Source organism: Morus notabilis, unplaced genomic scaffold (assembly GCF_000414095.1).
Source record: "Morus notabilis unplaced genomic scaffold, ASM41409v2 Scaffold604, whole genome shotgun sequence".
In the NCBI taxonomy this organism is placed as follows: Eukaryota; Viridiplantae; Streptophyta; class Magnoliopsida; order Rosales; family Moraceae; genus Morus; species Morus notabilis.
Genome location: NW_010362300.1, coordinates 457,985 through 469,979, shown reverse-complemented (window position 1 = coordinate 469,979; position 11,995 = coordinate 457,985). Strand labels below are relative to the sequence as shown.

Below are 11,995 nucleotides of genomic sequence, written 5' to 3'. Positions count from 1 at the left end.
TAAACGGGCCATGAATTTACTACTCGTAAATAATATATTTCTTTGCTGAGTAATATATATTACCATACACGCTATTGCTGAAGAGGTAAATATGTCAAAAAAGCAAACAAGGGATTTGATTAAATCTCTCTGACACAGATTAGAACAACGTGGCCAAAAAAAGAAAAAGTAGTCAGAAGTTTATTCAACACTGCCGTTACAAATAACTTTAGTACATCTTCACAAAATCACACATATATGAAACACATTTCTTTTATATATTTGCTTACAACTTATTTTCAGTACCTTTTCTACTTGGTCTCAACTTTGCCTTTTTGGTGAACATGTCAAGCTCAAGCTCATGTACTAATTCTAGAGGAAACATCAGAGAGCTCTTCAGTTTCCATTGCGCGGCGGTAACCCTAATGGATTACGACGAAGAAAGGACGGCGAGATTCATAAGAGTGGGGGAATTCGCCGTCAATCTGCTAGTGCAAGCGACACAACACTATTCCATCTTGATGTGTGCTTGTGTATTGGGTGAGCTTCAATGGCCCTTAGCAAAGAATGCTCCGGTTATCCGAATCGGGTTAAGGGCTTTCGTGTTCGCCGTCCCCGGGCTGTTGTACGGCCTCCAGTTCCCTCCTTCCTGCAGTGCACATGTTATGGATACTCTTGAAAGGGTTTTTCTCAAGTTCGGTCACTATGAAGACACAAGTCATGTGAGTGGAGGTAAAAACTCAGTTAACATTTTCTTTTCTTTTTTTTTTTCCTTTTTGCCTTTGTCATTACCATTTTCTGCATTGCACATGTTACCATTTTTTTTTTGTGATCATCATAATGTTGTTAATTTACCTTTTTGGCCTTTTTGTTATCTAATAATTCTATTATCTTTCTTGTAGAACTTTATTACAACAGATTTTGTTGTGCCAAAATACTACAATAAAGAAAAAAGAAAATCTAATAAATTTGTTTTATCTATGCAAAAAGAGATTAATTTCTTAATTTTGCTGGGTATATATGTCCAATTTTTGAAAAATTATGAAGATATTGTATATTGCTAAGAGCACAATTTTTTTTTCCTTTTATTTTTCCCCCTTCACTCCAAAAATATTTTAAGGGTTTTCATTTTTATTTGTTATACTATGTTTTTCGAGATTATAAAACATCCGTACCGCGTATTTTGGATTATATCAAATTTATACACTCACATTTTTCCGGTCAAGAGTTGATTTTGACTATATATAAATGATCTAAATGTCCTTTATATTTTCTAATTCTCATTTTTTTCTTATTCTTTTATTGTTTTCTTTAAGGATGTCTAGGTCTTTTTTTGGGTCAATATTGACCAATGACAAGTGTAAATTGAGCATAAATTCGAAATCTAGAATATGAAGTATGATATTTTTTGATACCTCAAAATACAACGTATAAAAAATGGAAAAAAAAAAAAACCAACATTTGAACTTGTTACAATGCAATGACACATCCAGAATTCTAATGCTTTAATTAACAAAAGAAACACACAATTACTTACAAATTATCTTGGTATTTTATCAATATGATTCATTCTGTGACAGGTTATCCATCACAAGACCATGAACCACAATTCTGGCAAAGAATGCGTCTAATAATTGAACCACTGGCTCATTCAGCACTGTCAAAACTGGGCCACGTCCCCGGAAGATCGCCTTGGACCGCCGCTCACGATGTCGAGCACTCGGGACTCGTGAGGGCGCTCCGTGTGTCGGCCACAACCAAGATGATCAGCCGAGACATTATCTCCGGTTCGGTGAAGGCAATTCACATCAACATCCATGAAGCTAAGACCCCAACAACGTGCAAATCCGAGGAACACGAGATTGTCGACAATAATATTGGAGATGATCGGACGATTTATGCTTCTATGAATGTTTTTACCGATCTCGTTGACGCCATGGAAATCGCTTGGATGGTGGCTTCTAGTGATGATCATCATTCGTCGGATCAACATTTGTTGTTGAAGAAGAAGAAATCTGATGATAATGGTCATTTGGTTTTTGTTGATGATGATGATGATCAGAAGGAAGGCTTGATCAGTGCTTGGAAATGGAATAAGCAAGGTATTATTGCATTCATGAAGGAACTAAAATCTGCTGAAGAAGTAGAGGAGAAAAGACTCGAGTGAAAACAAGTCAAATCTGTCTGAATTATCAATAGATTAGGAAGATTGTTAGCGAGCTAGCCAATAAATTACAAAATTATGCTGGTAAAACTATAGTTTTGTGTTCATTAAGGATTTTTATTTATTCATCTTATTTTTTGAGTAAAGACCAAGAGGGAAATGAGCGTGAGACAGCAAACTGCAACGTATACAAAGAACATAAGAAATAAAATTAGAGTAGAAATGGAACCAATCTTATGGTCGATTGAGCTAGTCTTAATTAGTGTTTAGTGGATTAATATTTCAACCTTCTTGTTGAAAAATGAAGCTTCTATAATTTTACCTAAAAAACGATATTTATCTCTTATTTTTTCAGTAGAACAGTACTTATAATGTGTTCCGCAAAAATCTGTTTGTGCCAAAATACTGTAAAAACACTAATTAATTTATCTCTTCTTTTCCTAGTAGAACAGTAATTGATTGGTTTTAACTAGACCGAAACAGGGATTAATTTTTCAACTTTGTTGTCAAAACAAGGCACTTCAATTTTTTTTGGAAATTTACCTTCATCGTAAGTGCATAGTGGACAAGTGTTTTCTTCTTCTCTTTTCCTCTTCATATGAAAGTATTAAAACTTGGAAACTATTGAAATAAGTCAGCATAGAGCTAAAACAAGTACAAAATTACAATTGCGCGGCACATTGTTAACACAAATTTATAACAGGGTTATCCATTACAAGAGACAATGAGCAACAATTTTTGGAGAGTAAAAATTCAAGTATTGAACCACTGGATCATTCAAGATTCTCAAAACTTGTCCATGTCCCCAGAGGATCGCCTTGGACCGACATTTCTTTCGAGCACTCAGGACTATTGAGGGTTCTTCACATGCCGACTGACGCTAGATAATAGACGAAAAAGCTAAGACCACAACAAGAGCTCAAATCTGAGAAACGCAAGACCGTTGACTATGGAGATGAATAAACGAGTTACGCTTCTCTAAGGCCTTGTTCACTTTGTGGATTTGAATTTTTAATTCGAGTTGAGATGTGACATTTTCTTAAAATTTTTAACTGTAGCAGAAAAAGTTAGATGTGACATTTCTGAGAGCTTTTAACTGTAAAAACTTAAAACTGAAAACTCGAATCAGTGAAATGAATAAGGCAATGTTTTTACCGATCTCATTGACGCCGAGGAAGTCCCTCAAATGGTGGCATCTAGTAGTGACGACATTTGTCGAAGAAGAAGAAAATTGATCATGATATTAGTCATGTGGTTTTTGTTGATAATGATGGTTGGAAGGAAGGCTTGAGAGCTTGGAGATAAACTCAAGCAAGGTGTCATTGTATTCATGAAGGAACTAGAATCTGCTGAAGAAGTAGAGGGAAAAACTCCATCAATAAAGAATGGGGTTGGGACGAGAGAGAAAAAAAAAAAAATTCGGCCAGAGAAAATAAAGGGGAATTGTCTGGAATACAAATATGATGAATAGGAAGATTACTAGCGAATATTTATTTAGTAAACCAATGCGCTAGCAATATTCCTATTCATTATATTGATATTCCATACAATTCCCCCTAAATTTTTCTCTCGCAGGATTTCTTTTATATCTCATTATATTGATTTTTTTTCTTCTACTTCTTCAGCATATTCAGTTCCTTCATGAATGCAATAAAGCTCGCTTATTCCATCTCTAAGCTCTCAAGCATTCCTTCTAATCATCGCGCAATTAAAAAAAAACACCATAGGACTAATTGGACCGGATTTTTAAAAACATTTAGAGAAGCATAACTCGTTTATTCATGTCCATACGTAGTCAATGGTCTTGTGTTTCTAAAATTTGGGACTTGTTGGGATCTTAGCTTTTCAGATGTACATGAATCGCCTTCACCGAATCATAAAGAATGGCTTATGATCAACTAATTATCTTGGCCATTGCCTTGCTAGCTTATCCACTAATGTATGTCTAGGATTTTGATTGGAATGTATAAGGATTTACAGAGAAGAAAATAGCATAGCAAAAAAAAAAAAAAAAAAAAAAAAGCTTATCCCGGGCACATTGGATAGCGTGTCAGAGCCGCGCACTTTGGGCGCTAGAGTGGCGCCCCTGTGCGCCACGGAAGCAAATGAAGGCGCGCACATTAGGTGCTGTGCGCGGGGTGCTGCTGCCGCGGGTGCGTTGGTGCACGGGTGTGCAGGGTGCTACCAGGGCAAGTGTAGGCGCAGGCGCAGGGTATACTGCAATTAGTATCAAGTTACTTTGATCAATTTTAGGAAAAATACACATTTAATAAAGAAATGTTTATTCTAAAACAAAATTAAGAGGAAAAAAAAACTCTAGTACGAAAAGAAATAACGTAATTACTGTATATAAAATCTAAACTTTTTATATAGTAAGTTTCTAACAATCCTCTAATATCTTGACACTTGCCATCCATCTATATCATACGTTTTGCTATTCCTAGTAGCTAATCTCCACTTTCATGAGCAACCAATTGCATGTGACTTATCATGCATTAATCAAAATTAATTTATTCTATTCTAATCTTTATCTTTGTCCACCGCATTTTGTAGATAATTTAACTTATAACAATTTGCATATAAACAAATTATAACCGCCTATGCGTATAACAAATAAACTAACAAAACAACTCTGCACTCTTCAGGATGCTAATCAGTTAATTAATTAATATAGCAGCTAATGTATTAGACTGGCATTCTCACTTTTTAAATCTCAATATACTAGTGAGTAATTAAAGGATGTTTGGTAGAGGAATTCGTTCCCTGATTCGAATTATGATTCGTGATTCGTTACAGTATTTTCTCTTATAAAAAATACACGTAAATCAAAAATGGTTCGAGTCACATGATTTGAATTCTCTAACCAAACGTCCTCGAAGACTATATATGTTGTCTTCTCTTTTCCTCTTTGTTTGTATTTTATGCGCTAAAAAAGCACAATAATTATAAGGACATTGTAGCCAAGCAGTTCCAGGTTATTATTTCACTTGAATATCATTTTGATTTTTTTTTATTTCCTAGGATTTTTTTTTTATTTTTCCTTCGAAAAGGAACGTACAGAAAACTTACAAACATGTTTACATAAATTGAGTAGGAGCTTGATGTGGTGCTTGTTGTTCGCACCCTTTTTTCTTGTAGAAATTCATCGCAACAAAACCCTATTAGCTAGCTTATTAAAAAAGCTCTATAATAGAAAATAGTCTACACACCGAAGTGTCTTTTATTCATTTCATACATTTAAGAATTTAATTTAATTTACTGTAACAAATGGGACTTATCCAGAGAGAGGGAGAGAGATTAAATATAAATTTAACAGTACTAATATTGATATAAACAACTCTTTAATCACTACTTGACAATGATAAAACACGAATTTTAAGGAAAAAATGAAGAATTTTTGTTTCAGGGTTAGCATTGTCCACGGAGCTTTGTGGCTAGGTGCCATTTGTGTTGAAATTATTCTATTCCAAGGAGCCAAGTCACAAAATTTTTCAGTGAACTTCTTTCATTCGTAGTTTTCACTTTTAACAAAAATTCTAATTGATTGGACCAAGTGAGACGTATTTAAAATCATTAGTGGTGACATTAAGGCTATGTTTGGAGTTGACAAAAATTCTAATTGTTTTTGTCTTTCATTCGTTGTTTTTGCATTGCAATCCTTTTAGTGAGGCTCATGGCTCGGGCCGTGGCGGCGCCGATGGTGCTTTTCCACCACCCATTATACAGCAGCTGGTTTGTCGGTGGCTACCTATGTCGTTCTTGTGTCAGTGGTTCTACCATCTTCGATCACGGTGGCCGTCTTTTCATTTGAAGTGTCGTTTGTGTGACTTTGAAATTTTTTTTTTTGGTCTAATAATGGTGTGGTGGATTTCACTGTGTACGATGTTTTCGCCATGTGTTTTAGGCTTTTTATGTGTTAATGAAGGTAATGTCCCCATCCTTCGATGTAGGTATTTAACTTAGTCCGCTGGTTTTCAATGTTATATGTGATCTTAAAGTTATAAGTCTCGAGATCTTGATCCATTAGGCTTTTTCATGGATTGTAGTGGTTTAATTGAAGGGAAATAGTAGGAAACATGCCGATATGAAAAGTTTAAGAAAGTATATAGGCCAACTTTAAGTTATAGAAATTAATAGGCCATAACTTGTCAAGTTATGGTTCATAATCAGATAAGTTATGGATAAACTTATCAAGTTATGGTTCATAATCAGACAAATTATAGATAAAAACCGGGAATAACTTGTCAAGTTATGGTTCATAACCAGACAAGTTATTGACGAAAACAGTAATTCGGCCTATTTATTAACTTATGTAAACTATTGGCCTATTAATTTTAATTCATCTCAAGTCTTGGCCTATTTTCCTCTTTCTCTCTTAATTGAAAGAGCCATTTCTGTACTTAATATTTAGCGTGCCTTTTTTGTTTTCTTATTGTGTAACCTCACGTGCGTTTCAATCTCTTAAGCGTTTCACTCAAATTTTTTTATGTTTTGGGGCCATTTGTGTCGATATTAGTATTTGTATTCCTCTAATTTGCAGTGCAATTTCCCTCTTTTTTTTTTTTTTAAAAAAAAAGTTAGATTGTTTTGGTAGATCTCGGCCAACAGAAATATGATGACTGAATTGGCCCCCTAGAGTCGACTAGCCGCCCACCGTATCGCCCAAAACAATGTCTTGGGATTCTTGTGGCCCAGTGTCCAGACGCGGAGTAGTCAAAGGGATTGTTAAATTTGCACCTGAAAATGCTATTTAAAAAAATAAAAAATAAAAGAAAAAAAGAAAAAAAAAACTCGTGAAAATGCTTTTAAAAAATAATGACGTAGATTGATTAGAGGCACTTTTTACCATCAACATATTCAGTCAAAACTAATCCAACCTCTTAACATTGCTTTATGTTTTGTAGGTTATATTCATTAATTTAAGTTTTTTTGTATAAAAATTCGTTTAAATTATTTGTTAGATTTTAATCAACTTTTAAATTCGTAGCTTTAGATCTAATTCTTGCTTCTTCTTTTTCTTTTTTTCCTTCAGTAATTCGTAGCTTTGTATCTAATTCTTGCTTCTTTTTTTTTTCCTTCAGTAATTGTAGCTTTGGATCTATTTCGTAGGTATACTAATGTCATAATATCAGGCTCCGTTCATTTCGCTGATTCGAGTTTTGCTACAGTAAAAAACTCTCACAAACAATCACATCTAACTTTTTTACTACAGTAAAAAGCTCTCACATAAAATCACATATCAACTCGAATCAGTGAACTAAACGGACGTATTCATGATCCTACACCTAACTCATTTACCTTCTAAACTTTTACGGTCTAACAACTTGCGCCCTAAATTTTTAATTTTGATAAATTACCCTTTCAATTTATAAAATTATTGTAATATTCCTCCTTTTGACAATAATTGTGTTAAATTAGTGTCGAAAAAATACCTTCTACAAAAAATTTAAACATCTCAATTCAAATGTAACACAAATCTTTCAATTTCTCAACTTTTAATCTCTTAAATCTAAAAAAATTGAAAAAATTTAATAAAATATTACACATTGTAACAATTTGACGAGTTCAAGAGTTGATTGTTAAAAGTTCAAGAAAATAATTTGTTAAATCATGATAAGTTCAGAAAATAATTGTACTAAAATTCTTACTTTTTTTTTTTTTTTTTTGCACTCTCCTCTTTTTTGGCCGCTCACTTGTATTCTGTACCTGACTTGATTCAAAGAAGAGAAAGTTGAAAATTTTGAACACGTATTTTGTCGGTTAAGTTAGAAAACCATCTATGGGTGTGGAGCAATAGATCATTGAAAGGGAAAGATTGGTAGAAGCGAAAAGATTAAAAAAAAAAAAAAAAAAAAAAGGGAATTTTTACAGTGGAGTAAACTACTTTATTCCACCGGTGAGACAAGTGTTTTTAATTATTATATTAGTTTTTTAATGATCAGATCGGTACAGGTCTGTATTAAAAATTTACAGCGCATCATACAAAACTATTTTTATTGTAGATCTGATTATTGAAAAATTAATTTGACATTAAAAACACTTGCCCCACCAATAGAATAAAATAACTTACTCTACCGTAAAGACTAAAAAAAACAGAAAAAATAAAATAAAATTACCATGACCTTTAACTTAAGTAATTATTGACCTTTAACTTAAGTATCTTTTTTGTTGTTTTGCTTTGAAATAGACCCAATAGATACAAGTATAATTATTGTGTTCAATCTAACAAGTATAATTATTGAGGTCAACTAGTACTGTTTGGGTTAAGTTACTTTGCTGAAATTTTTATGTAAAGGATCTAGTAGGTTGGGTAGCTTTTGCTATCTTTTCTTCCATTGTGATTTTTTATTGCCGAGTAGAATATAATAACGCAATTATTTAAGAAGAAGTTTTTAACAGTGTATAGAAAAATACTCTTTATGATTTTGTAGAGTTCTAAGTCATTAAGGGCTTATTCAGTTGTATTTTTAAGTTATGATAACTTGAGTGTAGATCTTAAGTTAAATTTGAGTTATAATTTGAGTTAAAGTTGTAACTTGAGTTTGTATTTGAATGTGCATATTTGAGTTATCATTTAAATTGAGAATCTATTTTAGTAAGTCAAAATTTAAATTTGTATTTAGATAGTATTTTAATAAAAACTCAATGGTGATGAAAAATTTTAATAGAGTATATGGGTAGGGTTTTATTCGTCTCTTCGTTGTGAACTCATAGAAAAAAATCATCTCAATCGGAATTAAAACGAAAAGGTTATAACATTTTTAAGAATAGAAAAAATATTGTTCAGTAACTTGAGTTTGAGTTTAAAAACTTGAGTTAAATAAAAAATTTTAACTCAAATTTTAACTCCAAACTCAAATTTAAACTCAAATTTAAACTTAATTTTTATAAATGAACATAAACTTAAATAAAATAACTTGAGTTAAAATTTTTTTTTTGAGTTTTATTCCTTAACAACGAGTCCTCCTCATCACATTTATCTAACTTATGATGAGGGCGAGAGAACATAAAGAGAGAGAGAGAGACAAAAAGTAGCATTTTGACAGAACTCTGACACCTTTTCGAGACACGTTGTGGTTGTTTGTTTTCCTTTTTTTTTTTTTTTTTTTTTTTTTTTCCTGATGAGCAAAAAACTGATTTACTCCTACTAATTTGTATGTTTGTATCGTTTGTCTAGTGTTCATTTTTGCTTTCTGTTTGATCACACTGTTTTAATTTTAACGACTTTTTGCATGGTGGTATGATATTCTCAACATTGGTTGATTGGATATTTAATCTGAAAAATATTAAGTGTATACTTGATCTTCAATGTATCTCTTTCAATTCCTTACATTTGTGAATACCCGATACAAATTACTTTTTTTCAGCATTTCACTCGAGTTTATTAGTGGAATTGATTATTTATCTGTATCGTATATCCTGTGATAAAGGGTATGAATTGGTGTTTATATCTTCTTTTGGTGATATGTAATATATATATATATATATATATATGTATGTATTTTTTTAAAAATCATTTACTTTCTTCTTTCTTTTCAAGTGGTCATTCGTATTGATATTTGTATGTTTTGTTTAGTTAAATTTCTTTAAATTTACACAGCTTTTATTTTCATATGCTTCTGTTGTTATCTAAGGGAGATTACCAAAATGTCACTATAAGAACTTCTTATCTTATTTTCAAAAACAGAGAATGGAACCGTAATTATATTTTATCTCAAGTTAAAATTCAGTCAGTGTTAATTCATTGAAATACAATTTTGTTTTATTGTCGGAAAAAATTCACAAACTCACTCTTTTAATGCATTATTTTAAAATTTTTAATTAATATCTTTTTAACTAATATAATTTTTTACTAAAGATAATATTTTAAGAGATATTTTTTTTTTTTTTTTAAGAAGTTGGAACCGACCACGAATTTAATAGAATCTATAGCGCCGTTGACTTGCCAACTAGATGTCTATAGAATATTACATGGATACATACATATTAGCATTAAAGTACATTACTTTTTCCGTAAAAAATTTAAAAAAAAATCATTACTTGCTCAAAACCCTGGCCGACATGAATTATTTTAAAATAAGAAAAGCAGGATATTCTTATCCTGTTATCCTGTTATACTATTCATATCTAGCAATTCTTGCCGTGCGAGAACTCTCAATCAACACAAATATTAACAACTGAACTTCACATAACGCACACAATTTTTCTTTTCCACTAATTGATGAAACTTGCAAATTTACAAAGAAAGTGAAAGTACAAGAAAAAACAAAATGGAATTGGAGTACATCCAAATACACACACCACATCCATAATATACACTTTGATATGAAACTAAAACCCAAAAAAAAAAATAAAAATAAAAATAAAAAAGACCACAAAATGAAGTGAGAAACAAAGTTAAGGGAAAAAAAAAAAAAAAAAACAGTACTACCTATAGTAGTACTCCATGATAATGAAGCTACATTACTCGTTTGTTTCAACCTGATTTCTGGTTGATTCAGTAGCCGGAAAGCTCCCCGGATGAACCTTCTTGTTCCTCCCCGCGCCGGCGGCTTTGTTGTTCCGGTGATCTTTATCAACTCCGCTCTCTCCACTTCTTGCTCTTTCCTCTGCTTCCTTCCTTTCCATCTTCTCAATCTGCCTCTTTTGCATCACGTAAACGCCTGCACAACTTGCTCCAATAGAGGCCATGGCAACAAAGTACGAAACCAAAAAAATTTTTTTTTTTTTTTTTTTTTTTTTTTTTTGTTGAGGAAAAAAAAAAAGTTTACAAACACCACAAATGGCAGAAAATGAGGAATTGTGTTTGGTAGGAATCCAAAGGAGGGTATTTATAGAGGTGGAAAGATGGGGCGTTATTGGTCATAGCAAGCCATCACTATTAAGGTTTTCGTGTCCCTTCCCAACTAACCAATTTGGGGTATAATAATCCAAAGATGACCCATGATTAAATTGGTATTATCTTATTAATACAAGATGGTTTAGACCACAGAGAAAGGGAATTAAACAGTAGTAGTGGGCTAACCAAACTTTTTTAGCACAACCCTCAACACTATAGGAAGCCACCTTAAAAGTAAAAATAATAATAATAATAAAAAAAAAAACAAAAAAACAAAAACAAAAAAACTAGAAGAGAAGTGGCAAGTGGGTCTTACATATGTTGGCACTCTCGTGGCATAACCATTAGTAACCACAAACGTGCCACGTCAGATTTTGAAATTTTGTAGGAGACGAAATGGAGGGTGAGTTGGATTATTATAATAGGGTTAGTACCTAATCTGTCAATAGATAAGGGGCCCTATAAGTCTATTAACAAAAACCGGGTCAGTCCGGATATCCGGACCGACCCGTTTAGGGTTTGTGAGTTTGTTAAGCATACTAGCTAGACCTCAGCAACCATTGAAGGAAATGCATTGGCCTTCACAACATTTAACTTTCCATAATGGGGAAGAATATGCATGGCTGATTTCAACCACTAATTCAAAGTCCCTTAAATAAAAAAGAAAATTAAAGAACCACTAATGCTATAAATTAAGATATGGATGATAATGGACATTTTGGTTGCTCCAACAGCTAGCTAATTGAATACTTATACACCCTCGAAACTTATATTAGCAGTGCCTTCCCTTTCCTTCATAGTACTTCTCGACAACTCTACAAGACTTGTGCATGTTTGGAAGTAATATTTTTATAATGGTTCTTCTCTTGTCTATTCTTAAAATAATAGATTGTAAAAAAGCTAGTTGGATCTCCAGCCATTTCCTTATCACAAGAGCTTACTTGTTTTCTAATAAATGTTGCTACTTATCACTAGAGCTTTCTTAAAGAAAGTGCAAAATGACTCAACCGAAT

General features: G+C 32.5%; 1 protein-coding gene across 1 annotated transcript; it reads left to right on the top strand.

Annotated features, from left to right (window-relative positions):
- Positions 1-249: 249 nt before the first annotated feature.
- LOC21403024 lies at positions 250-2,146 on the top strand. The gene is made up of 2 exons (XM_010101626.2): positions 250-711; positions 1,560-2,146. The coding sequence occupies exons 1-2, from the start codon at positions 324-326 to the stop codon at positions 2,144-2,146; spliced, it is 975 nt and encodes a 324-aa protein (XP_010099928.1). The 5' UTR covers positions 250-323.
- Positions 2,147-11,995: the final 9,849 nt, after the last annotated feature.